General features: G+C 42.3%; 1 protein-coding gene across 1 annotated transcript; it reads right to left on the bottom strand.

The window, feature by feature from the left end:
• Positions 1-1,442: 1,442 nt before the first annotated feature.
• Positions 1,443-27,097, bottom strand: LOC311120226 (aromatic-L-amino-acid decarboxylase-like). Its single transcript, XM_084157827.1, has 14 exons — positions 27,048-27,097; positions 23,212-23,419; positions 18,697-18,810; positions 17,923-18,042; positions 14,048-14,182; positions 11,349-11,498; positions 10,326-10,392; positions 10,060-10,154; positions 8,862-8,929; positions 7,053-7,129; positions 5,665-5,684; positions 5,402-5,500; positions 4,405-4,506; positions 1,443-4,059 (listed from the first exon to the last, which is right to left on the bottom strand). Exons 2-14 carry the CDS (start codon positions 23,410-23,412, stop codon positions 3,859-3,861), a joined length of 1,449 nt encoding a protein of 482 aa, XP_084013953.1. The 5' UTR covers positions 23,413-23,419; positions 27,048-27,097; the 3' UTR covers positions 1,443-3,858.
• Positions 27,098-27,902: the final 805 nt, after the last annotated feature.

Here is a 27,902-nt window from a genome sequence, read left to right as displayed (position 1 = left end):
CCCCCCGTGGGAATCGATCCCACAACCCTGGCGTTGCAAGCGCCATGCTCTACCAACTGAACTACAGGAGGCCTATGCATGCTCTTCCTGGTACAATAGTGCCCCCAAGATAATAACAAATTAGTCAGGATTATTCTTAAACTTCCAGCCCTTACGCATCTTGACTACTCCCACTTTGAAAGCCTTAGATGGCTCAAAGTGGAGGAGAGAGTCTCTCAGTTTAAATTGTGTCTTGTACATAAGATTGTCCACGGTATGGTCCCCAGGTACCTATGCAACTACTTTAACTTGGTACGGGATAACCATAACTATTCCACTAGGAGTGAAACTGACGTTGTTCCTTTTAGATTTAAATGTGGTATGGGGAAATAAACTTTTTTATACTCAGCTGCCATTCTTTGGAATAGTCTTCCGAAGAATTTGAAACGCATAACCTCCATAGGTAGTTTCAAGTTCTCACTGAAAAAATGGCTAAAAGTGTCTCAAAAGTGAGTGGTAAGATTGTAGTACATGGCTGAGAAGGAAAAGCCTGGGATAGAATATGGTCTGCCTTTTGGTGCCTAGTGTTTATCATATTGTGATTGTCTTGTATATATTAGGGATTGATTGTTTTATATATTAAGGGTATGTGAGACAAGGAAGATGTACCTGTCCATAGTTGTTTATTAGGAAAGGGAATTGTACTAATTATCTCATGTTATGAAACGAACAACGATTTTGTCTGTCATTGTCTGTTGCCGCCTAACCCTGCTGCATTCCCCCTTCCCCCTTCCCTCTTCAAAAGGACCACAATGGAAATGAGCTTTTAAGCTTTATTGTGTTATCCTTCATGATTTTCTGAAATTGTATGTGGAGGTGTCACCAGCTGGAGCGCTCTTATGTGTGTATTTTAAAATTGTTAAATAAATTCAATCAATCAATCAAAGCCTGTCGTTTCCAATGGGAACAAATGAGTCATATTGGGCAGAACAAGCAAGGAGGTGGGCAGAGCCAAGCACGAGCTAGTGAGATCCTATTGGCGCGATTAATCGATGAGAAAATGTGAAGAATGTTGGCCAAAATCCATCTCGTTCCATCTTCTCCCACTGCCGGCCAGTGGGCTTCCCCTCACTATCATATTTGGTAGTGAGTGGAAACGCCAAGCTGTTGCTTCACATTTATACATCCGGTGAAATATCTGTCTCATTGTTCTATCTGTGGTTTTACTGCCCCAACCCTACCTGGATTTTGACAATGCTGCCATCTAACGGTTTACAAGGGCGTCGCACCAAAACTCCTAAAGAAAATTAATTTGAAATTGCTGATTGAGTTTTAAATAGGCTAATCATAAATAATCAGTTGTGGGTACCAATAGACCTTTCCAATCCAATGTAAAAGTATGAGATACTCAAACACACATTGCAACACATTTATTTTGTTGTGTAAAGAGGAACGTACAATGATGTCACGAGGCAGATAGGTAGTAGGAAGCCACAAAGCCACTCAAAGCATATAAAAGACTACAGCTACACTTAAGTTTTTCCTCCTTCAAAAAACATAGGATTGCACTACCACCTTATTGCCATGTACAAGCTGATCAAGTTTACTGAGACTGAAGAAGTCAGCCAAGTGCTGGTTATATCAAGTAAACACAGATATAAAAGAGACAAATAGAGACCCCTACACATATTCTACACACACACACACACAAACACCTCCATCCTTCATTCAAAAGGCACACTTGACTTGCGAATCAAACCAGGGACAGGGATATTTTATCTCTTAAGATTACTTAGTTAATTTATTTCGAGGGACTCTATTACATGCTGGGATTCACAGCTTAAAGGTCTAATCAAATTAAACTGGTTTGTTTATCCAACCACCCAACAATAACATCACATTTGAAACACATTCATATTACCTTCTTAAGGTGAGACTCCTCTCAAGTCAATTCCTCTTAGGCTATGCCCAGTAACTTAATTAAAGCTAGGGACATATTGTATTTGTGTCTCTTCAAATCAACTGAGACATTAGCTGTTGTCTTGTCTGAATATTTTATTCATGTACTTCAGTGCAAAGGCCTACTGTAAGTGGTTTAATGGTTGCTCCTATAAGAGCTCTTATTTGTCTCATCATGTGTCTCATGGGTTATTATGATGTTCAGGACAAAGCTGGGTATGAACCAGGGTTGGGGTCAATTCCTTTTCAATTCAGTCCATTATGGAACAAAACGTTTATTTCTCAATGCTTCTCTATGAGAACATTATGGAATTTGAATTTTAGTTTACTTTCAGAATTGACTGAATTGAAATGGGAATGGCCCCAACTCTGGTATAAGCTACCTGTTTCTCTGGTATAAGATACCGGTTTCTCTGGTGTACGATACCTGTTTCTCTGGTATAAGATACCTGTTTCTCTGGTATACAATACCTGTTTCTCTGGTATAAGCTACCTGTTTCTCTGGTATAAGACACCTGTTTCTCTCTTTGGCATTTTCTCAACCTGCTGTTCATTTTTGTACTTATTTTTTTGGCTTCATGAAAACAGTTAACAGCTCAAACCTTGGAAGGCAATACTTCAGACAAACAGCAAGTAGGACACTAACTTTTTATATCTCTACATACTGTATAATGGTGCCAAACCATACAATGTTTTCTGACTCTTAAATTCAGCCCTATTGTAAACATTTTTGAATTGTGAACATGTATAATGTGCGATCTTGTTTTAGGGACCTAGACTACCCCAATGTTTTAATCAATATGTGCCTTTCTTAATTGCTGTTAAGGGGATAAATAATGTTGGACTGAATTGAATACCTCTACTAATCACTCCACTAGAGCAGGTAAACACAGCTGAGTGATCAGAGCCTGGATAAACCTCAGGCAGGATAAAGGCCCACTCATACTAAGTCCTTGCCTGTATTTTTAGCACGCTGGCCTTCTCTAAAGTGATTCGGATGAACAGTAGTATTAAGGTTGAGAGGGGACAGGGCAGGGTGGGTGAGGGGGAGAGGGGTTGGAGGAGCAGGCGGGGCATACACAGAGCCCTGAGGGGGATGCTGCCCGTCTCTAGCCTGGCCTGTCCTCTCTCATTTAGCACACAGGTGTGGAGTCAGAGCAGAACTCTTGGGCTCCACAGCAGAACAGAGTCAGTCTGGTTTTACATAGAACACATGCTTGTGTATTGTCAGTAAACCCTACACTACAGTAACCTATCAAACAAAACCTTAACATCTGGATATGATTTGCTTTACCCACATACGCACCTTTAATTTATTCACACTCATCCACACAAATTCACTGATTCACATACAGCCACACAAAACACACATGGGACGAGACAGCAGATAGAAAGGGCTGCAGTTACAGTATGCTGATGATGTAAACACAGTGAGATCACAGGAGGTTGGTGGCACCTTAATTGAGGAGGATGGGCTCGTGGTAATGACTGGAGCGGAATCGGTGGAATGGTATCAAATACATCAAACACATTTCAGCCATTATTATAAGCCGTCCTCCCCTCAGCAGCCTCCACTGAGTGAGATCCAGGCCTGTATTCATACAGCATCTCAGAGTAGGAGTGCTGAACTAGGATAATTTTAGCCTTTTACTTCATAAGGAATAAGATAACATGTACACTCCTACTCTGAGACGCTTTTTGAATACCGGCCATGGACAGGTCGGGTTAGGGCCCATATTCATCAAGCGCCTCAGAGTAGGAGTGCTGATCTAAGATCAGTTTCTAGGATCAATTTTGCCTTTTAGATTATAATGAATGGACAGGGGGGGACCTGATCCTAGACCTGAACTGTTACTCTGAAATACTGCTTGATACATACAGCTCCTGGTCCAACCCAGCCTGTCTAGTCAGTGTGGATGGTCAATGAGGCAGCTCCTGCATCACCTCTTTGGCCAGCTGTGTGATGAGTCGCCAGGCCTCGCGGACGTGGCGTGACTCGGTGGTGCGGGCGCAGATGGCGAAACGCAGCACAAACTGGCCAGACAGCTGGCACGGCACCAGGTGGATCTTCCTGCTGTTGTTGATCCTCTTCAGCAAGGTCTCGTTCACCTCGTTGGAGCCCTTTTAGGAGGAAAGGTCTGATAGATTTTGTCCCAAATACCACCCTGTTACCTATATAGCCTTTAGGGTTCTGGTCAAAAGTAGTGCACTATATAGGGAATAGTGTGCCATTTGGGATGTACAATAGTCGAATACTTTTTTTTTTTTACTAAAAGAAATGGATGCCGGCAGTGTGAACAATGCATAATAAGCATAGGTGCAAAAACGTCAACTAAAAAGATATACCATAGACCTAAAGATAAATAGTTTTAGTCTTCCCAAGTCCAACGATAGTTTACGACGGTCTGTTGAACATTCGATGATCATGTGTTGAACTAACATTCAAAGTTGGCTGAATTGTCTTACCTTTAGTCTAAAGCAGACCAGCCCCAAGACGACGTCTGCGCTGATCTCAAAGCGATGGTCAGCGCGAACCAGGCTCTCAAACTCTTTGGCCAACTCCACATGCTGTGAAAGCAGAGAGACAGTCATTCATTCATTCATACTCAGACAGCCTTCCGCTCAAGTCTGAGGTGCTGCTGATGGAAATGAGTTAAGGTGAACTTCTTGATATGGACACTAGGTGGCACCCCAGTAACTTAATTTGACTGAATCATTTTTCCTGGAGGTTGTTGTCCTTACAGCAGGTAGCTAGCTGGCTGTTGGTGCTGTTGTAATAAACCTTTTTTTTTTCAGCAAATGCTGAAACTATGAATCGAAACGTGTATCATTGCATCTAATCACAATTACACAGTAGTACATGATGATGTACAGTATTTGTAACCAAAGGCTGAGTGAGAACAGCCAGGACAGGACTATTAGTAATAACTCCAATGCCAACTCACTCATTAATGAGGCCAAAACTCTGGTCCTAACTATGATTATTAGCTGACCACTCCACTTCCTCATTCCCAGCCAGTAGGTCACCACCACTATGAGGTTTAATGGTCCGTGTGTGTCCACTATAATTAACTTACTATTCGTATGTCTATTCAGAAACTGTATGCTGTTGTACCAAGATGATAGGAAAATCCCCATACAGAGACATTTCCGTTTTTTTGTCATCTGAGCTACAGTAATCAATGGTCAACTTGTTGAATAGCACTGTTTTGTAAAAAGACAACTGTAGCCTACATATAATTGATTACAAACATGTCTCTGCTTTACTGGAGTTTTTCTATCTAATATAGACAGTAGATTAATGCAGTATGGCTCAGTGTATGGCTGGAGGCCTTATGTGTTGCTGCTGCTTGTGCTTCATCTACTGGTAGAGCTAGACAGACACAGACCAGGCTGATTTGATTGACAGACAGAGACAGAGGAAGGGAAGGGAACCAAAGCTGTTTCTGTGCTTTGCTGTTACCTTACGGATGTAGTCCTGAAGGCCTTTGAGCCCATACATCCGGAACACAAACCACATCTTGAGAGAGCGGAACCTTCGGCCCAGTGGAATCTGCCAGTGCTGTGAGGCAAAGGGTGAGGTAGTGGGGGAGATAGGGTGAGGCAGAGGGGGATGAGTGGGTTAGGGTTAGTGGAGCAAACAGAGTGAATTCATCTGATATGACATCCAGTGCCACTCTTACACATAGACAGAATATAATGATAATAGATAACCATTCAGCTTACCCTGTAATCTGTGACCAGCCCTGTAAATAAACAGATGAGTAATTATACTATTAGCAATTCACAGCCAACATTTTAATTCAATGTAGTCCATCACTTGTATTGTGTGTCTATACCATAAATATTAGCATTTTATGGAATGTTGTTACCATCGCTGACCTTTATACCAAATCATTACACCTCTCTCTCTCTCTCTCTCTCTCTCTCTCTCTCTCTCTCTCTCTCTCTCTCTCTCTCTCTCTCTCTCTCTCTCTCTCTCTCTCTCTCTCTCTCTCTCTCTCTCTCTCTCTCTCTCTCTCTCTCTCTCTCTCTCTCTCTCTCTCTCTCTCTCTCTCTCTCTCTCTCTCTCTCTCTCTCTCTCTCTCTCTCTCTCTCTCTCTCTCTCTCTCTCTCTCTCTCTCATTGCCTCCACAAAAAGTAGAAAAGCCCTGTTGCAGTGGTAATAACCTGTAATTTCATTGAGCTGGAGCTGTTCAGATTGAGCAGCTTCCCTCTGTGAGGAGAGGTCGGCGAGTCTTTTGTCTTTCTGTCAGTCCAATTAAGGAGGCTTCAGGCACAGCTGCAGCCTGGCAGAGGCAGACACTTGTGTTGTGTACAGTTGCATTCCAAATGGCATCCTATTCCCTACATAGTGCACTACTTTTGACCCGAGTCCTATGGGCCCTGGTCAAAGTAGTGCACTATTCAAGGAATAGGGTTCCAATCGGAACACAGACTACATTTGCATCTAAGATGAGTGACACTCAGTCGCTGGCTAACACTGGCAGGCAGCGATGCAACAGGACCATTACTGGACTATTACAGTGCAAATGTTTTGTTGGGAGGACGTGAGGGACATCGGTAATTGAATTGGATTGTTTTAGAGTGACACATATTGTGTAAGGCGTGTTATTAGGTGAGCGTTTGGACGCCTTATTGTATTAGCTCTCTAACACAAGTACACACAAACGGTACAACTACATGAACACATGCACACACGCACACACCCATGTTTGCATACACACACAAGCGTACGCACACACGTTTCCACGCGTACACACACACACGCACAAACTTCCTAACCACATAAAACATGGGGCTTTGGTGGTGAGTATTAGTTTATCCACCTTGGGTTTATTATCAAGCTTAAAGCCAGCAGGATTGTGAGGTGAGTAACCCGACAGACCCTCAGATCCTTAATGTGACGTACTGGGCTCTCACATTAACACCATTCACATCACATAACATTACAGGGACTCCAGGAATCATCTGCACTTCATCAAATTAAACCACTATACTGTACATAGACTGATGAGACTATTGCTAGATTTACCACATTTAAACCTAATAGATTGGGAATAACACAAAAAAGTTATGTCAATATAGACTATTGTCAATGTAAACATATCTACCTGACTCTTGATGATCATGTTTCAGGTATAGAGGATCCATCTTGAAGGCCCCAATGAGATCAGATCTTTTCCTCACCCTATGGACAGACATTGAAACACTTAAACACTGTTACCCTCGGAGAGCTCCCACAGAATACAGAAGGGTAGGCTAAAGGGCAAGGCTTTTTAAAGAAAAGCACAGAAAACGGGCTCCCCCACATACAGTAGTTGTTCAGTGTTACATTAAGTCTTACAAAAGAATAATCTCTATTTTATTGAAGTATATTCTCTTTTTGTTAACTTCATATTGAACAATAAAGTTGTATTGTATTATAAAGTGACAATGGTCTAAGGGGACACCCTACAGGGATGACATTGCAGCAGGCAGCAGAAATAATGTTTTTGTAAACAATGACTTGGCACAACTTGTGCTCTAGATTTAGTCTCTGAGAATGAGTTGAAAGAATTCTGTTTTCACAATCAGTTGAGCATGAAATAAGGAAGTAAGATCATAAGTGATACCAGGGTTTCTCAGTAACACATTCACCTGACGTATTGTTACAAATTGTTATAAACCAATAATACCATACTACCAGAAAAAAAAGGCCATGCAGCCGAAACTCGTCAGAGCTTTTAAACGTTGTTTCCATTGAACATGACATACAAATAAAGGCATTTGAATTAATTTGATGAAGAGTGGCTTGGTCCTCCTTTCTTTTTGAATACCATACTACCATTCATAAACTGAGATGCTTCTGTCACGATCGCTGACTGATGAAGCGGACCAAGGCGCAGCGTGATAAGCGTACATTCTTTATTTTGTACACACACGAACCAAAACAATAAACCAAACGATACGTGAAGTCCTAGGTTACAACACAAACCTTTCGGAACAAGATCCCACAATAAACATGTGCCAACAGGCTGCCTAAGTATGGTCCCCAATCAGAGACAACAAGCTACAGCTGTCTCTGATTGGGAACCACCCTGGCCAACATAGAAACTAAACGATCTAGAACACAACATAGAAAACTATAACATAGAAACCTACACACCCTGGCTCAACATATAAGAGTCCCCAGAGCCAGGGCGTGACAGCTACAAGTAATTGTAACTTTGTTCCAGTTACTAAAATACACTATAGCGTCATAAAAAAGAAGCAGACAGCTATTTCTGAGCAGACTACATAAGTCTCTCTTTACATAAGTCATTTCCTTTGTTAACTGACTTTGTCATGGCAACCCACCGGGGATGGAAGAGGGCATTGAGCGTTCTATCAACAATAAATGTTGGAGTTGTTTGTGGGGTGATGAGCGAGAGGGCAGATGGGATGTCTATTCCCACCCACTCTGTTTAAGGAATGCTTTAGGTGTACAGATAGCGCCTCTGGAAGTGACTTTGTTATGACGGCCTATTGTAGAGTGGTGTAGTCAATAGCCACATTAAGCAACAGTGTAACTAAGGATGGGGAGAATAGTACAACCTTAGCTTTTAGGTTATAGACATGTATACAGTTGCACAGTGTTGTGCTGAGCTCATAAGGCAGTTTAGATTTTTAAAATGTTTGTACTTTTTTGCTAAATTAAAAACCATGGTGAAGTCGCTCCCCTCTCCCCCATAGAACAGAAAATAAACTAAAGGGTCATACAAAAACAATGTAAAAAAATATATATGATAAAAATTTAGATTTTACTTAAGGTAGTTTTACGTTTTTATTTAAATGACCAGCAGGGATTCTTACAGACTGTCCCCCTGGTCAGATAAAACAACTTGTTCAATAATAAAACAATGTTTATACAAAGGCCGACTGTCAATCACTTGATAACTTACCACATTGTAGAGCAGTCAAAGTTGACTAACAGCCATTTGTGTGGGTTGAAATTGAAAGAGTCTGCAAACTGAAAGAGATAAAAGAGTTCAAGCCTTTCAATCAGCTGATATTGACCCAAATGTACAGGTCACCCTGTTAATACACAAACCATTTTTCCCTTCATTTAATTGTAGGAAAACAGTGGTCTTAGAATATATTTGACTTGTCAAAGCCCCTTCCTGCCATCACTAGGTTTGCGTTGACTGCAGCTGGCCTACTACCACAACAGATAACAATATTTCAATAGAATGGCTCCAAATATATGGCGTATGCAGCATATCTAACACCTAGGCAACCTTAATTTGAAATGCTAAATAGAGCATCCTGCACAATAACTCTATTGTCACCATCTTGGTTCCTCAAAGAGAGAGATCTCCAGTCTCATCTATTTGCTCTCTATCACTGCTTTTCTAATATCCTTCCCATCTGCCTTCACAGATCCAATAAAAGCAGGCAGCAATAGGAGACAATATCAATCAGAGGGGCTCGTGCCCAGTTGTTACCATGCTGACAGATGCAGGAGCCTGCCTATCACTGATATCCTAGCAACCAGCCTCAGCTGCAGAGGGAGCCGGTGTGCCTGACTGCCTGTCATTCAGGCATGTGTGTGTGTGTGTGTGTGTGTGTGTGTGTGTGTGTGTGTGTGTGTGTGTGTGTGTGTGACCGGCTCCTCTACTACATCCCTGCCCCCCACCCCCACCCCCTCTCTCCAACATTATTTGAACTTGTGTCGCTAATAAACAGTGATATTTCTTTGACGAGGAGAGCAGCAGGGTTTTATCTAAAGGTCTGATGATGCCTGAGGAAATTACTTTAGCCTTATCTGTGCTCTCAGTGTGGCGCTCCACTCGGCTCCGCTCGGTTGGAGAGACGCATGCTATTCAAAAGGCCAACTGATGCTTTTCTAATTTCCTACTGATTTTTTGGCATATTACTCATTCTAGCACACTTCCCTCTTGACAGTGAAATTAAGTTATTATCAAACACAAATCATAATGGGTGTAAATCCTATGATGAAATAAATATATTGCACTTAGCTACTTGTGTAAACAAGTATGTTCACCTGCAATTTAACTGGAAGTTAAGCAAAGACAAACGTGTGTCTGTGTGTGTGTGTGGTTAGTTGTACAAGACTGTGTGTGTGTGTGGTTTACTAACCTCAATGCCGTTCAACAGGGGTCTGAATTCAGGACAGATAAAGGAACTCCCAGCATATGCAGCATCAATGTGCATCCAGACTTTCTCTGCATTACCTGAGACAAAAATACAAATACATAGAAACAGTAGTATAGAAACATATAGAGCTGGTCCTGAGACATGGCTGTGCAGTAGATTCCTATGGCGTTAGCAGTCTACAACCATGTGTCAGTGCTAATAGACAGCCTTTAGGAATATGTTAATAATGATTTGAGAATCGTACTTACATATGGGCCCAAGTTCAGTGATGTGATCAAATGCACATGAGGGAGTGGTCCCAAGAGTAGCACAGAACTAAATGAAAGAACAAAAATCAACAACTCATAAAGTATCATCATTATGATAACAATGAGTGAGGTGTATTATCATGGTCTAACAAAGGGCTCTTGGATAACTGAAAATATAACACCATAATACTCATTTAGTTCTCATGCCGGTAATTTCCTCCTCTAAAGACAGCCGTAGAAAGAGATTTGTCCATTCAGATAAACACTGTGATTAGGATATCTTTGTATGTTGGGAGACAGACTAGGACAGTATAGTAATCATTTACAGATACTGATCTCCTGGCTTTTATAATGGGTTAACAAGATCCAGTTTCATTTGGTTTGTTACAAATAACATTAGCTGCTTTTGAGGCCTCAGGGCATGGTATTATTTTATATTGTATTTTTTTGTGATTTTTTTTGTGGTATTCTTTCTTAAAACTGCATTGTTGGTTAAGGGCTTGTAAGTAATTATGTGACAATTTTATTTTATTTTATTTGGTACACACAAACAGCATTGGACAGGGAGAGGAAGATGGGGGAAAGATGTAATTCACCGTTCAATTGTTGCCACTCTACGTTCTTTCTGGAAACATACAGTACTTTACATTATATTCATAAGCGTGTGTTTGTGGACTGTATTGGACTATTGGTTATTTCTGATTGACTATTGACTGTGGCATATTCTTTATAATGAGGGGAGAATGAATGTGTCTATTCTAACTGCCAATCTGCTGCCTCGAAGCTTGTCCATGTAAATGGATGAGTGTTCTGTTCTTCCATAGAAGGGGATGAGTGTTCTGTTCTTCCATAGAAGGGAATTAGTGTTCTGTTCTTCCATAGAAGGGAATGAGTTCTGTTCTTCCATAGAAGGGAATGAGTGTTCTGTTCTTCCATAGAAGGGGATGAGTGTAAAGTTCTTCCATAGAAGGGAATGAGTTTTCTGTTCTTACATAGAAGGGGATGAGTGTGTTCTGTTCTTACGTAGAAGGGGATGAGTCCTGCAGCCTTGTCTTCCTGTATCATTCTCCGGAGGGTCTCTCCCTGGACAGCATACTTGTCTGACTGCTCCGTTGGAATCTTCTTCATCCTCACTCCGGCAATCATTCCTGCTCGTTCCACCGAGCAATGAGCCTGTTCAAAGAGAGTAGAGTAGAGTTAACACAGGTGACTTCAAGATAGCCAACTATGTCCCAACCCAAAGAGAGTAGATTATATACATGTAGGTCACTTCAAGAGAGTAGAGCTCCCAAGATAGCCAACAACATCATGCCAGGACAACAACCTCTCCCTCAACGTGAGCAAGACAAAGGAGATGATCGTGGACTACAGGAAAAGGAGGGCCGAACATGCCACCATTCACATCAATGGGGCTGTAGTGGAGCGGGTCGAGAGTTTCAAGTTCCTTGGTGTCCACATCACCAACAAACTATCATGGTTCAAACATACCAAAAAAGTGAGGGCACGACAACACATTTTTCCCCTCAGGAGAATGAAAAGATTTGGCATGGGTCCCCAGATCCTCAAAAAGTTCTACAGCTGCACCATCGAGAGCATCCTGACCGGTTGCATCACCACCTGGTATGGCAACTGCTTGGCATCTGACCGTAAGGCGCTACAGAGGGTAGTGCGTACAGCCCAGTTCATCACTGGGGCCAAGCTTCCTGCCATCGAGGACCTATATACTAGGCGGTGTCAGAGTAAGGCCCAACATTTTCTCTCAAGTCACCCAAGTCATAGACTGTTCTCTCTGCTACCGCACAGCAAGCAGTACCGGAGCGCCTAGTCTAGGTACAAAAGGCTCCTTAAAAGCTTCTACCCCCAAGCCATAAGACTGCTGAACAATTAATCAAATGGCCACCCAGACTATTTCCATTGACAACCCCCCCCCCCCCTTTGTTTTTACACTGCTGCTACTCGCTGTTTATTATCTATGCATAGTCACTTTACCCCTACCTACATATACAAATTACCTCGACTAATCTGTACCCCTGCACGTTGACTCGGTACCGATACCCCCTGTAAATAGCCTCGTTATTGTTATTTTATTTTTTACTTTATTTTATTTAGCAAATATTTTCTTAACTCTATTTCTTGAACTGCATTGTTGTTTAAGGGCTTGTAAGTAAGCATTTCATGGTAAGGTCTACACCTGTTGTATTCAGCGCATGTGACAAATACAATTTGATTTGATTTGATCACAGCCCAAAGAGAGATAATGATTTTGGTGACTTAAAGATAGCCAACATCATCACGGCCACCAGACCTAAGCCAGATCAGGTTATTTTACACCATTCTAAATTATCATTCTATCTCAGCATATAGTACTGTACATTCACCCAAAGATGAAATAATGTATGTAGTCCGTCCATCAAGTAAGACGTTAAAGGACCAGTTGTACTGTGTAACGTCACTTCTAGAGAAAAGGGCTGTTACCCTCTTCCCCATAAAGGGCAGTGTTGTCCTCTGGGCAGATCCATAACCTAATCTCATCCTGCTCAGGTCAACAGAGCAGAGCTAGCATGACGGTGCTGCCTGACAAACAGACCCATATCATGAGAAGGGCTTACCAAGAAAAACGTCCAAAAGGACTAATTCAAGGCAGAAAGGAGTTGAAGCACGCAACAAAAAAAGCAGAGATGTATTTATTTTAGCTCACGTTAATCCATTGAACAGGATGCGAACAGGTGACTGACGTTTCGACGTCAAGCTGACGTCTTCCTCAGAGTGACCTGACCATTGCACTATTTATAGCCTAGTGGCCCATTGAGACACAAGGTAGGAAAATAATAATGATAATATGTTTCAAGGTAAATGGCAAATTATAGCACAAAATAATACTAATAATAAGATAAATAATGTGAAATTGAGCATGTACAGTATATTACATTTGTAGTGGTAAAATTAATGACGCATTGATTAACGAGACATTATTTATCTTATCATTAGTATTATTTTATGCTATAATTGACCATTTACCTTGAAACATATTATCATTATAATTGTTTTATATTGTTGTGTCTCAATGGGCCTCTAGGCTATAAATAGTGCAATGGCCAGGTCACTCTGAGGAAGATGTCAGCTTGACATTGAAACGTCAGTCACCTGTTCGCATTCTGTACAATGGATTAACGTGAGCTAAAATAAATAAATCTCTGCTTTTTTTGTTGCGTGCTCCAACTCCTTTCTGCTTTGAATTAGTCCTTTTGGAAGTTTTTCTTGGTAAGCCCTTCTCATGATTTTTGTCATTGTTGTTGAGCACCCCTCCTTTCCTTTGTTTGCTGAAGCACCAACGTGTTGCGGCTCACAGGCCTTCTTCAGGGTGCACAGGTGCACAGCAGTGACAGGTGAAATGAATGACCAGAAATTAAAGGGGAGGTGATATACAGTATATTATCTTAAACAATAGATAAAGAGGAACTAATACCCAAAATTATAAAGAGAAAAAACAAACATTTACTGGCGCCAGTATGTTTGTTTTTTCTTGTAATTATTTTGGGAATTATTTCCTCTTTATCTATTGGTTAACATTGTTAACCAATAGATAAATTAGAAGTCCAAAACGCACCGGCATTACGGTGGGACTCATTGGGTTAAAGTGCTCTAATGTGCTCATCTGGTTTTGTGGCCTGACCTGTTCAGGGTAGGAGTAGGATTAGCAGGACTAAGAGTAGAAGCCTGACCTGGTCGGAGGAGTAGGCCACCAATTTGGAGGTGATGTCAGTCTCTGGACGCTGTGGGTCACTGGCCAGGATCATTCTGACCGCCCTGGAGCGGGCAGCTAGGAGAGCCACCAGAGTCGCCTCACTGGCCGTACCCTACAGAAAGACAGAAGAAAGTAAGTGGGGTGACTTTCGATGACTTCAGTCAAACCAGTAGGCCTTGCAACATGTACCTCCTCTGGTGTCATAGGGAGGGCCCAGAGAAACTGTCTCGGGAAGTCTGGTTAGATCAGCTACTCAGTGCAAAATGTTTGATAAAAAACGTACTTTACATGTAAAATCTGCTCCATACAAACCTGATGGTTTTCAAAGAACTCTTGTTCTTTGCTGAGGCTATTCATATGCACAGCCACTCTAAGCATCATCAATGCCTATTGAGTCAGCTTGTTGTGCTGTTAGAATCTCCTTTGATCCTATCTGCTAGCCTGCCTGTTGACTATAATGTCCACACCTTAATGACTGAAAATAACTGATATGTCACAGACGGCAGCAAGTCATTGTACAACTATTATTTAGGAAATTGTATGCGGCAAAACAAATGTTCAGATTATAAATATTGAGCATGACTCCTGAACTATTGGAGATATCAAGTTTGATGACGTAAATCAATCCATCCTGATATTTACACCGGTGTGAAGTGGCGCTCTGGCCGTGGAGGCTTCAGGAAGGAGGCGGCAGACAAGTGGATACGGTGTAAAACTCAGGATGAGCGTGTTTAGTTCATTTACAGGGAGTACAAAATAAAGCCGGCAAAACGGTACACTATGCAGGCCTACAAAATATGTACAACAAAAATAACAAACAGGTCGATGAAGAGAGGAACAGAAAGTGGGGATAAACAGACAATATACCTAAACTTAACGCTGCACTCTCAAACAGCCTAAACCAGGCCTCGATCATGCCTGCATGGCAGCAGACAGTATTCCAACCTTAACCCTGTCTGCCTGTCTAGTAGATTAATGACAGGTATTAAATAGGATAGCAATCATAAATCAACATGTTTAATAAATAGAGCTTACATGAACGTAGGCTACAAATCATCATGACCATCTTGAGGTAATATATTTGACATTACATAATTAGCCTATACACTTTTAAATAATATTGTAGAACCATGCCTTAAGCATTAAAAGCCAGGATACACATTTCTCTCCCCGAAGGGATTTAGCAACATTGCATTACCCAACACCACAGGATAATTGGCACTCCCGAACGCAGCTTGATTGACACACACCCTACCTGAGCATGGCCAATGGAACAAACAATTAATCTCTTCAAATACAAGGATTAAAGTAACTGTCCACATTCTGTTAACTCATACCCAAATAATGTTGTTGAAAGATTTGTCATAGGTCCTCATATCCTCAAAAAGTTATACAGCTACACCATTGAGAGCATCTTGACTGGCTGCATCACCGCTTGGTATGGCAACTGCTTGGCATCCGACCGCAAGATGCTACAGAGGGTAGTGCGTACGGCCCAGTACATCACTGGGGCCGAGCTTTCTGCCATCCAAGACCTCTATACCAGTTGGTGTCAGAGGAAGGCCCTAAGAATTGTCAAAGACTCCAGCCACCCAAGTTAATGACTGTTGTCTCTGCTACCACATGGCAAGCGGTACCGATGCACCAAGTCTGGAACCAACAGGACCCTGAACAGCTTCTACCCCCAAGCCATAAGACTGCTAAATAATTAGTTAAATAGTTAACAAAACAGCTACCCGGACTATCTGCATTGACCCTTTCTGCACTAACTTCTTTGACTCATCACATACACTACTTCTACTGTTTACTATCTGTCACTTTATTCCTAGTTATATGTATATATCTACTTTAATTACCTTGTACCCCTGCACATCCACTCACTACTGGTACCCTGTCACGGTTTCGGCCGAGGCTGCCTCTCTTCCTTGTTCGGGCAGGCTTCGGCGTTCGTTGTCTCCGGAATACTAGCTGCCACCGTTGCATGTTTCTATGTTCGTTTGCTTTTGTCTGTTTGTTGTGACACCTGTTCTCGTTTAGTGTAATTAGTGTCCTATAAGTTTCTCGTTGTGTTTGTCTAGTGTTGTGTGTGATTGATTTATTTCTGTCGTGTGTTGTGCTTGTATAATTACTTATTCGCTCGGTTGAGCTTTACTCCACTGTGTAGTGCGCCTTTTGTTTTGTCGCCTTCGTGCGTAGTTTCGCCTTCGGGCAAGTTTGTTCGATTTTTCCTTGTTGGAAATTGCACTAAAGTCTTTTGGACTATACTTCGGTGTCCTGCGCTTGATTCCACCACTACACCCACCTACAGCATTACTGACATACCCGTGTACAGTATATAGCCAAGTTATTGTTTCTCATTGTGTATCTGTTATTACTTTTATTATTACATGCTTTATTTGTCAATTATTTCTCTATTTTCTTTCACTCTGCATTGTTGGGAAGGGCCCGTAAGTAAGCATTCCACTTTTAGTCCACACGTTGTTTACGAAGCATGTAACGAATACAATTTGATTTGACAGTATTATCATTTAAATCGCAATCATAAACGCAAATCTCACTCATTAGCTACAGTCCCCTGTAGCTCAGTTGGTAGAGCATGGCGCTTGCAATGCCAGGGTTGTGGGTTCGTTTCCCACGGGGGGCCAGTATGAAAATGTATGCACTCACTAACTGTAGTGTCGCTCTGGATAAGAGCGTCTGCTAAATTACTAAAATGTAAATGCAAAATAAAACTGCTCCTAAATGCATCTCATACTCAAATGCTCATCTGAACATGGTACATCATGTGAGATGCCTGCAACTTGTCACAGCTCTCATTAGGCTGGCAACAAGTGAGAGGAGGCCTATTTGTTGCCATAGTGAAGGGCACTTAAAACCACAGCCACAAACAAAACACCCCTAGGATGAGCCATGCTCCTCGATGGCTTCAATAAAGGGCCATGAAATGATCTCTCTCTCTCAACCACCTCTCCTATCTCATCCCTGGCTGAGACATTCACCTCAGCTGCTCTGCTGTATCCACAACAATAAATGAACGCTTCACCACACAAAATAAGTACCCACACCCCCAACAAACACACACTAGCCCATCTTTGCCTGAAATATTAAAAGGCAATTTCCTGCTGTTTATCTGGTGTTGTGAGGCGAAAAAGAACAAAAAATAATATGACAGACAAATTGCTGGCAGCGACAGAATTGGGAGCAGTCAATTGCTTCTTCTATTTTCCTAACAACTGCATTGTTTTCAAAGGCAAAGTGGCACAGACTGTGGGTAAATATGTACTCCTCAGTGGCGCAGTGGTCTAAGGCACTGCATCGCAGTGCTAACTGTGTCACTAGAGATCCTGGTTCGAATCCAGGCTCTGTCGCAGCCGGCCGCGACCGGGAGACTCATGGGCGGCGCACAATTGGCCCAGCGTCGTCCAGGGTAGGGGAGGGAATGGCCGGCAGGGATGTAGCTCAGTTGATAGAGCATGGCGTTTGCAACGCCAGGGTTGTGGGTTCGATTCCCATGGGGGGCCAGTATAAAAAATAAATAAAAAAATGTATTCACTAACTGTAAGTCGCTCTGGATAAGAGCGTCTGCTAAATGACTAAAATGTAATGTAAATATGGTATTGACCCTATTGTGAATGCCATGTGTTTTGTACAAATATTTGAATTATATTGACTTGGCTATCCTTACTTGAAATATGACTATGACAAATATCCCATTAAATGTTTCATTTAAATTCATTAATTGAGTAATTACATGTATTTTAAAGTATGCTGTGGCAATGCAGCAATACAACTGTGTAAATAAAACCAATGCATTGTCTAACCCCAAAGAAATGGTGGGTAGTTTTACCATACCTGGATGACACCTCCTCCCTGTCCATGTGTCCCGGCAATGAAGTCCTCTGGCAGCTTGAGCATCTTCCCAAGCCAGTCCATCATGACTGTCTCCAGCTCTGTACACGCCGGGCTGGCAGCCTATAGTAACATGGGGTTAGAGACAGGGTCAACACGCAGCTCTGTACATGCCGGACTGGCAGCCTACAGTACCGTGGAGTTACCACACCATTTGGACATGATGCGCGAAAAATGCTAATATCGGTCCAATGAATTGAATGGGATTTGTGCCACAAATGCTATAACGTTAATATTTGGAAACAGTGCCATGGAATCTAAACCAAAGCATGGATTTCTGTCATACCTTGTCCATAATTTGCTTACAGGGTAAGGAAGCCGATGTGTCATTTTGTAATTTGGTTGAACTAACCCTTTAATGTCTTAAAATAGTGATACTGTTCAATAGAAACACTGTGATACTGTGATACTGCTCCCGAGTGGCGCAGCGGTCTAAGGCACTGCATCTCAGTGCTTGAGGTGTCACTACAGACCCCCTGGTTGGATTCCAGGCTGTATCACAACCGGCCGTGATTGGGAGTCCTATAGGGCGGCGCACAATTGGCCCAGCGTCGTCCGGGTTTGACCGGTGTAGGCCGTCATTGTAAATAAGAATTTGTTCTTAACTGACTTGCCTAGTTAAATAAAGGTAAAATAAAATATATAAAATAAAATATAAAAATCACATCCAAAAGAAAGAGAGAGGGTGACAGAAACAGATGACAAGGTCATACATACCCAGGAGAATCCGATGCAACCAATTGCTCCAGACAGCATGTCTGCCAGCATGGCCGGGAAGGAGTTAGCCGTGGGGAAGTAGGCATAGAAGTACGGGCTGTGCCAGTGGGTCACCTAAACACAGAGGAAGAGTCATAGAAGTACGGGCTGTGCCAGTGGGTCACCTAAACACAGAGGAAGAGTCATAGAAGTACGGGCTGTGCCAGTGGGTCACCTAAACACAGAGGAAGAGGCATAGAAGTACGGGCTGTGCCAGTGGGTCACCTAAACACAGAGGAAGAGGCATAGAAGTACGGGCTGTGCCAGTGGGTCACCTAAACACAGAGGAAGAGGCATAGAAGTACGGGCTGTGCCAGTGGGTCACCTAAACACAGAGGAAGAGGCATAGAAGTACGGGCTGTGCCAGTGGGTCACCTAAACACAGAGGAAGAGGCATAGAAGTACGGGCTGTGCCAGTGGGTCACCTAAACACAGAGGAAGAGGCATAGAAGTACGGGCTGTGCCAGTGGGTCACCTAAACACAGAGGAAGAGTCATAGAAGTACGGGCTGTGCCAGTGGGTCACCTAAACACAGAGGAAGAGTCATAGAAGTACGGGCTGTGCCAGTGGGTCACCTAAACACAGAGGAAGAGTCGTGTCAGGTAGCCTAGACGTTACATGCGCTGAATACAACAGGTGTAGACCTTACAGTGAAATGCTTACTTACAAGCCCTTAACCAACAATGCAGTTTTAAGAAAAATAAGTGTTAAGTAAAAAATAGGTGGGTAAAACTAAATAAAGAAGAAAAATAGAAAAATAACAAATAATTAAAGAGCAGCAGTAAAATAACAGTAGCGAGGCTATTGAGGGGTACCGGCAGCGGTGGAAAAAGTACCCAATTGTCATACTTGAATAAAAGTAAAGATACCTTAATAGAAAATGACTCAAGTAAAAGTGAAAGTCACCCAGTAAAATACTACTTGAGTAAAAGTCTAAAAGTATTTTTTTTTATATACTTAAGTATCAAAAGTAAATGTAATTGCTCAAATATACTTAAGTATCAAAAGTTAAAGTCAAAGTATAAATAATTTCAAATTCCTTATATTAAGCAAACCAGACGGCACCATTTTCTTGTTTTTATTTTATTTACGGATAGCCAGGGGCACACTCCAACACTCAGACATCATTTACAAACGAAGTATGTGTTTAGTGAGTCTGCCAGATCAGAGGCAGTAGGGATGACCAGGGATGTTCTCTTGATAAGTGTGTGAATTAGAATATTTTCCTGTCCTGCTAAGCATTCAAAATGTAATGAGTACTTTTGGGTTTCAGGGAAATGTATGGAGTAAAAAGTACATAATTTCCTTTAGGAATGTAGTGAAGTAAAAGTAAAAGTAGTCAAAAATGTCAATAGTAAAGTAAAGTAAAGATACCCCAAAAAATACTACTTAAGTAGTACTTTCAAATATTTTTACTTAAGTACTTTACGCCACTGGGTACCGGTACAGAGCCAATGTGCGGGGGCACAGGTTAGCCAAAGTAATTGAGGTAATATGTACATGTGGGTAGAGGTAAAGTGACTATGATATACAGTGGGGGAAAAAGTATTTAGTCAGCCACCAATTGTGCATGTTCTCCCACTTAAAAAGATGAGAGAGGCCTGTACACGTCAACTATGACAGACAAAATGAGATTTTTTTTCTCCAGAAAATCACATTGTAGGATTTTTAATGAATTTATTTGCAAATTATGGTGGAAAATAAATATTTGGTCAATAACTAAAGTTTCTCAATACTTTGTTATATACCCTTTGTTGGCAATGACACAGGTCAAACGTTTTCTGTAAGTCTTCACAAGGTTTTCACACACTGTTGCTGGTATTTTGGCCCATTCCTCCATGCAGATCTCCTCTAGAGCAGTGATGTTTTGGGGCTGTCGCTGGGCAACACGGACTTTCAACTCCCTCCAAAGATTTTCTATGGGGTTGAGATCTGGAGACTGGCTAGGCCACTCCAGGACCTTGAAATGCTTCTTACGAAGCCACTCCTTCGTTGCCCGGGCGGTGTGTTTGGGATCATTGTCATGCTGAAAGACCCAGCCACGTTTCATCTTCAATGCCCTTGCTGATGGAAGGAGGTTTTCACTCAAAATCTTACGATACATGGCCCCATTCATTCTTTCCTTTACACGGATCAGTCGTCCTGGTCCCTTTGCAGAAAAACAGCCACAAAGCATGATGTTTCCACCCCCATGCTTCACAGTAGGTATGGTGTTCTTTGGATGCAACTCAGCATTCTTTGTCCTCCAAACACGACGAGTTGAGTTTTTACCAAAAGGTTATATTTTGGTTTCATCTGACCATATGACATTCTCCCAATCCTCTTCTGGATCATCCAAATGCACTCTAGCAAACTTCAGACGGGCCTGGACATGTAGTGGCGTAAGCAGGGGGACACGTCTGGCACTGCAGGATTTTAGTCCCTGGCGGCGTAGTGTGTTACTGATGGTAGGCTTTGTTACTTTGGTCCCAGCTCTCTGCAGGTCATTCACTAGGTCCCCCCGTGTGGTTCTGGGATTTTTGCTCACCGTTCTTGTGATCGTTTTGACCCCACGGGGTGAGATCTTGCGTGGAGCCCCAGATCGAGGGAGATTATCAGTGGTCTTGTATGTCTTCCATTTCCTAATAATTGCTCCCACAGTTGATTTCTTCAAACCAAGCTGCTTACCTATTGCAGATTCAGTCTTCCCAGACTGGTGCAGGTCTACAATTTAGTTTCTGGTGTCCTTTGACAGCTCTTTGGTCTTGGCCATAGTGGAGTTTGGAGTGTGACTGTTTGAGGTTGTGGACAGGTGTCTTTTATACTGATTCAAACCGGTGCCATTCAAACCGGTGCCATTAATACAGGTAACGAGTGGAGGACAGAGGAGCCTCTTAAAGAATAAGTTACAGGTCTGTGAGAGCCAGAAATCTTGCTTGTTTGTAGGTGACCAAATACTTATTTTCCACCAAAATTTGCAAATAAATTCATTAAAAATCCTACCATGTGATTTTCTGGATTTTTTTTTCTCAATTTGTCTGTCATAGTTGATGTGTACCTATGATGAAAAGTACAGGCCTCTCTCATCTTTTTAAGTGGGAGAACTTGCACAATTGGTGGCTGACTAAATACTTTTGTCCCCCACTGTAGATAATAAACAGAGAATAGCAAATAGTCCGGGTAGCCTTTTGATTAGCTGTTCAGGAGTCTTATGGCTTGGGGGTAGAAGCTGTTAAGAAGCCTTTTGGACCTAGACTTGGCACTCCGCTACCGCTTGCCGTGCGGTAGTAGAGAGAACAGTTTATGACTAGGGTGGCTGGAGTCTTTGGCAATGTTTAGGGCCTTCCTCTACCATGTATTGCCATGGTGCCACTGAGCCCTTGAGCAAGGTACTTAACCCCTAAACTGCTCTAGCCCTTGAGCAAGGCAGTTAACCCGATAAACTGCTCCAGGCCGAATTCCAGTCTTGTGCGTGTGTGGAGCACCAAGCAAGAGGCTGCCAGTGTCCCTGTCTGTCTCCCTTACATGCTTTCCCCATGGTGAGTCATTCATTAGACTAACTGGGCTTATTCCACACTGTTAAAAGCAGAGGTGGTAGAGGAAAAAAACATGTTTTAGAGGGTCAGATTGATAATGGAATAACGGCTTTCATGTTACAGCTAAGGAAAGGGTTTGGGTTGGGAGTAGGGGGCAGATAGATTGAAACTGGTGGTGAGATTATTGTTGTGAAGTTAATCATTCATTTAAAGTCTTTGAACTCTGCCATGTGAAAGCATTTTACAACCATTTGGCTGATACGTGTCATATACAGTTAATGTGAGCTTTCATTAACTGATTGCTCAGTACAAACAACAAAGTACAACGGAACACTTTGTCTTTGACAAAACTTTCAACAACGAAGCTCCTTACTATACATCTTCTGAATGATTACTAAACAACAGTCAACAGATGCCTCCCCTCCTTTTTCCTAGAAAAATATTTCATTCCATATGCACCACCTATTCATAAGGAAGTATGCATAAGATTGACAACACCTTTATGAAACCTGTCATAACACCTTAATGAGTATTGCAGTATGATTAATAACAACCTTTATAACACATTTACTCAATATATTTAATAATCTCTTGAAATCTTAATTTATCCATTGTACAGTGAAAATGTAAGAGGTTGGGAGCAGCACAGGGTTAGCGGTTGGGTGACTGTGTGCATTGAGTGTTGTGTATGTTCTCGTGATTGTTCAATGCAGCCGGATGCCACTGGGTAAACAGCCCATTGGTATCATCAATATTATCATATTTAATTATGAACTTTTCACTGACGAAATCTGGGAGATAGCGGATCTCCAATAAGAGTACCTGACCTAGAGCAAGTTATGAATGCCTTACAGTATGTATGCCACCTTCAAGTAAAGTGTCACCGTCATCTTATAGCTGTTATCACCCTTCAATCAATAGTCACCTCATCTATGATAATATAATAATCTAAGCCACCTACCCCAGGCATGATGACCCTCTCAATGTCTTTGACCACGTCTTCGTAGGTGTCAGGCTCCTCAGGGGCCTCCTCAGGGATGAGGGACCGCAGGTACCCAGGCTCCACGTCGGGGTACACCGGCCTCTGCTCTATGTTTTCCAGGTAATCTGCTATCAGGTCTACCATCTCCTTCCCTCTCCTCCGGAACTCTGTAGCGTCCATTTTACAACTGGAACAGACAAATGTCCCACTTTATTGTCCCAACCTTCAGTAACAGTCCCATACACTTAATCCCCACCAACTCAAATCACTGGTAAGAACCTGATTACATGCACGTGCACACACACACACACACACACACAATTTAGCATAACGGATTATAAAGGGAAAGCCAGCCACGTTGCGGACACCGACGCCTAGCTTCCAGACAAACTAAAAACTTCGCCCTGTTTTGAGGAAAACAACACTGAGCCGCCGACGTGGGCCCCCGCCACTCACGAGGACTGTGTGCTTCCAATCTCCGTGGCTAAAGCGAGTAAGACATTTAAGCATTTTAACCCTCGCAAGGCTTCCGGCCCATACGGCATCCCAAGCCATGTCCTCAAAGCATGCACAGACCAGCTGGCTGAAGTGTTTACGGACATATTCAATCTCTTACTATCCCAGTCTGTTGTCCCCACTTGCTTCAAGATGTCCACCATTGTTACTGTACCCAAGAAAGCGAAGGTAACTGAACTAAATGACTATCGCCCTGTAGCACTCACTTCTGTAATCATTAAAGTGCTTTGAAAGGCTAGTTAAGGACCATATCACCTCCATCTTACCTGACAACCTAGACCCACTACAATTTGTATACTGCCCCAACAGATCCACAGATGACGCAATCGCCATTGCACTGCACACTGCCCTATCCCACCTGGACAAGAGGAACACCTATGTAAGAATGCTGTTCATCGACTACAGCTCAGCCTTCAACACCATAATGCCCTCCAAGCTCATCACTAAGCTCAGGGCCCTGGGTCTGAACCCCTTTGTGTAGAAATTGGGTCCTGGATATCCTGACGGGCCAACCCCAGGTGGTGAAGGTAGGCTACAACACCTCCGCCACGCTGATCCTCAACACGTGGGCCCCACAGGGGTGTGCGCTCAGCCCCCTCCTGTACTCCCTGTTCACCCATGACTGCGCGGCCACGCACGTCTCCAACTCAAGTTTGCTGACGTCATAACAGTGGTAGGCCTGATTAGCAACAACGGCAAGACAGCCAACAGGGAGGAGGTGAGTACCTTGGCAGACTGGTGCCAGGAAAATAACCTCTCCCTCAACGTCAACAAAACAGAGGATCTGATCGTGGACTACAGGAGACAGCAAAGAGAGCACCCGGTGTCACAGGAAGCCCAAGAAGATCATCAAGGACCCCAACCACCCGAGACACGGCTTGTTGACCACACCAGCATTTTTTTAAACATTCTTTAAATTTTAGTCATTTAGCAGACACTCTTATCCAGAGCGACTTACAGTAGTGAGTACATACATTTTCATACTTTTTTGTACTGGTCCTCCATCTACAAGGCAGAGACAATACAGGTGCATCAAAGCTGGGACCAAGAGACTGATAAACAGCTTCTATCCCCAGGCCATCAGACTGCTAAACAGCTTCTGTCCGCAGGCCATCAGACTGCTAAACAGCTTCTGTCCGCAGGCCATCAGACTGCTAAACAGCCACCACTAGACAGCCTCCACCCAGTATCCTGCCCTCTGCCCAGTACCCTACTTTGCCCCTTAGTCACGGTCACTAGCCGGCTACCACCGGGTACTTTTGCGACTGCACTTGAAGAAACGTTAGAAGTTCTTCACATTTTCCGAATTGACTGACCTTCATGTCTTAAAGTAATGATGGACTGTCGTTTCTCTTTGATTATTTGAGCTGTTCTTGCCATAATATGGACTTGGTCTTTTACCAAATAGGGCTATCTTCTGTATACCACCCCTACCTTGTCACAACACAACTGATTGGCTCAAACGCATTAAGAAGGAAATCAATTCCATAAATTAACTTTTAACAAGGCACACAAGGTATTCCAGGTGACTACCTCATGAATCTGGTTGAGAGAATGCCAATAGTGTGCAAAGATGTCATCAAGGCAAAGGGTGGCTACTTTGAAGAATCTCAAATATAAAATATATTTTGATTTGTTTAACACTTTTTTGGTTACTACATGATTCCATATGTGTTATTTCATAGTTTTGATGTCTTCACTATTATTCTACAATATAGAAAATAGTAAAAATAAAGAAAAACCCATGAATGAGTAGGTGTGTCCAACCTTTTCACTGGTACTGTATCTACTGCACTAAATGTTTTATAATTTATTTTTATTTTGGATTATTGTGTGCTTGTTTGACATTTACTGCATTTATTGATATGAACTAGGAACATAAGCCTTTCGCTGCAACCGCCATAACACCGCTAAACTGTGTACGCGACCAATACAATTAGGTTTGAACACAAGAACAGCATGACAAATACTACAGACTTATATTGTGAGTTGATGTAATTTCTTATCTATTGATTAGATAGATAACATAGTGGGGCTAATATAGTACAGAGAGGTGTTCTTCCCCTGACTGACCACAGTAAACACTGCTACTCATAATCTCCTGTAATCCGCTCTAATGCAGGTGTGTGTGTGTGTGTGTGTGTGTGTGTGTGTGTGTGTGTGTGTGACCCACTCAGTCTACTGCTCTATTTGATTGCTTGACAGAAAATTATATTAGTGGTGATAAACCTAATCACCTTGCTGATACACTTGCTGGTTCATTATGCCCTATCCAGACTCCAAAATCTGCATCTCTAAACTAGCATTAAGAAAGTAGTTTAGTGCAGGATTTCCCATGCAGCACCACGGAAACAACGTTTCTAATAGAGGTTTATAATCTGTTTCCGTGGTGGCCTAATCTGAAACTAGTGATAAATAACCCATGCAGGCTAAATACTTAAGGCATGTCAGCAAGTTTCTTTCTTACACATTGAAGATTTATCAAAATGGGGAAAGACAGTCTACAAAATGAAATACATAAAGCTAACTGTAATAGAACAAATGCTCTGATGCAAATAACACAGTTCAGAGGGAATTTCAAGAGCAAAAGAGAAGCAAGAGAGAAAAAAACACAAAAGCAATTGCACTATAGTCTATCAAGTCTGTTATGAAACACCACAGTACATCTACAGAAGCATATCATTCTGAATGCCACCCATGCATGCAACACTCAACAGAGACATACGAACATTGCCCTCTTCTCTTAGAAAAAAGGTGCTATCTAGAACCTGAAAGGGTTCTTCAGCTGTCCCCATAGGAGAACACTTTGAATAACTATTTTTGGTTCCAGGTAGAACCCTTTTTGTTCCAGTTAGAACCCTTTACAGAGAGGGTTCTACATGGAACCCAAAAGAGTTCTACTTCGAACCACAAATGGTTCTCCTATGGGGACAGCCGAATAACCCTTTTGGAATGCTTTTATGTAAGAGTGTACAACCCAACATAGTCATTCAACAGGTGTTGTTATTTCTATAAATCCTCCGTGCCAGAGCTGTGAGTATCAAGATAAGGAGTGCTGATCTAGGAACAGTTTTGCCCTTTGGATCGTAACGACTAAGATTATATATACACCGGAGGGACCTGATCCTAGATCAGCACTCCTTCTCTGAGAGGCTGCATACTGTACATACTGTACATGTATTCTGCATGTATTCTGCAGCCCAGTGGAGACCTGCAGTCCTGATCAACCCTAACAATATTAGAGCGGTGGGTGGGTAGATGGTGGGTGGTAGTAGGCGGTTGGCGGTGGGTGTACTCACATTGTCGGGCACAGCGTGGTCGGGTCCTCCTCTCCTTCAGTCTTCACACACAGCAGCAGTGAGTGGTGGAGTGGTGTACAGCAGGAGAGACACGCACAGCTCTTTTATCTGCCGTGGCCCCCCTCAACCAGCCAATGGGAGTGTGGCTCCTGGCCAAGGCAGTGTGCACAGGCAGGAAGGGCTGATTCACAAGGAGTTAATGAGATCCTACTCACTTTCCACACAGCCTGATCGACACAGAGGCTTAGCACACAGCTACCTGTTGCACCGTACTGTTATAACTACTACTGTTTATTGATATTACTGTTAGTATTACCAGTTACCAGTAAAGCCTTATAATCTTGGGTTTTGACAAGCAGCTAACTAGCAAACATAATTTCAACCAATGTGGTATAACTGTTTATTACAGACTTATAAACTCTCTCTAAACTACTAATTTAAAGCTTACAAACTACTTATAAACCCTGTTATGACTAATTTTAGGTATACCATTTTGGTTGATATTTGATAGAGTTAAATCAGTAAACCAAACTCAAACTCAAATGTGCGAACTATGTTGACATTTTTGGCTCCAGGGTTAATATTTGAGACTTAACCCATTGTCAACAAGTTAAACTAGTTCCAAAATATGGTTATGCATCCTCTAGGGTCTGTGGATATCTTAATGCTTAAATACACATTTGAGTTTATACAGACTGGACAGATGTCAATCTGATGAAAGACCTTAAGCAAGATAAACTGATACCTCTTGTCATCTGAAAATCAGAGTACATCTCAATTCTCATCTGCATAACCAGGCTGTTGGTTTATCTACATCCTCTTATGGGGCCTGGATGATTGCTCCATTCTTATGCT

The sequence above is a fragment of the Coregonus lavaretus genome (genome assembly GCF_964263955.1).
Source record: "Coregonus lavaretus genome assembly, chromosome: 3".
Classification (NCBI taxonomy): Eukaryota; Metazoa; Chordata; class Actinopteri; order Salmoniformes; family Salmonidae; genus Coregonus; species Coregonus lavaretus.
Note: the sequence above shows the minus strand (reverse complement) of the source record. Positions and strands in the feature narration are given on the sequence as shown.

Excerpts from the sequence above, each read along its gene's own strand:
- LOC311120226 (XM_084157827.1), bottom strand. The coding sequence starts at position 23,412 with ATGGACGCTACAGAGTTCCGGAGGAGAGGGAAGGAGATGGTAGACCTG. Across the intron at positions 8,930-10,059 it reads CCCTGTTGAACGGCATTGAG|TTTGCAGACTCTTTCAATTT; the intron begins GTTAGTAAACCA and ends TATCTCTTTCAG. Across the intron at positions 4,060-4,404 it reads TGGTCTGCTTTAGACTAAAG|GGCTCCAACGAGGTGAACGA; the intron begins GTAAGACAATTC and ends TCCTCCTAAAAG.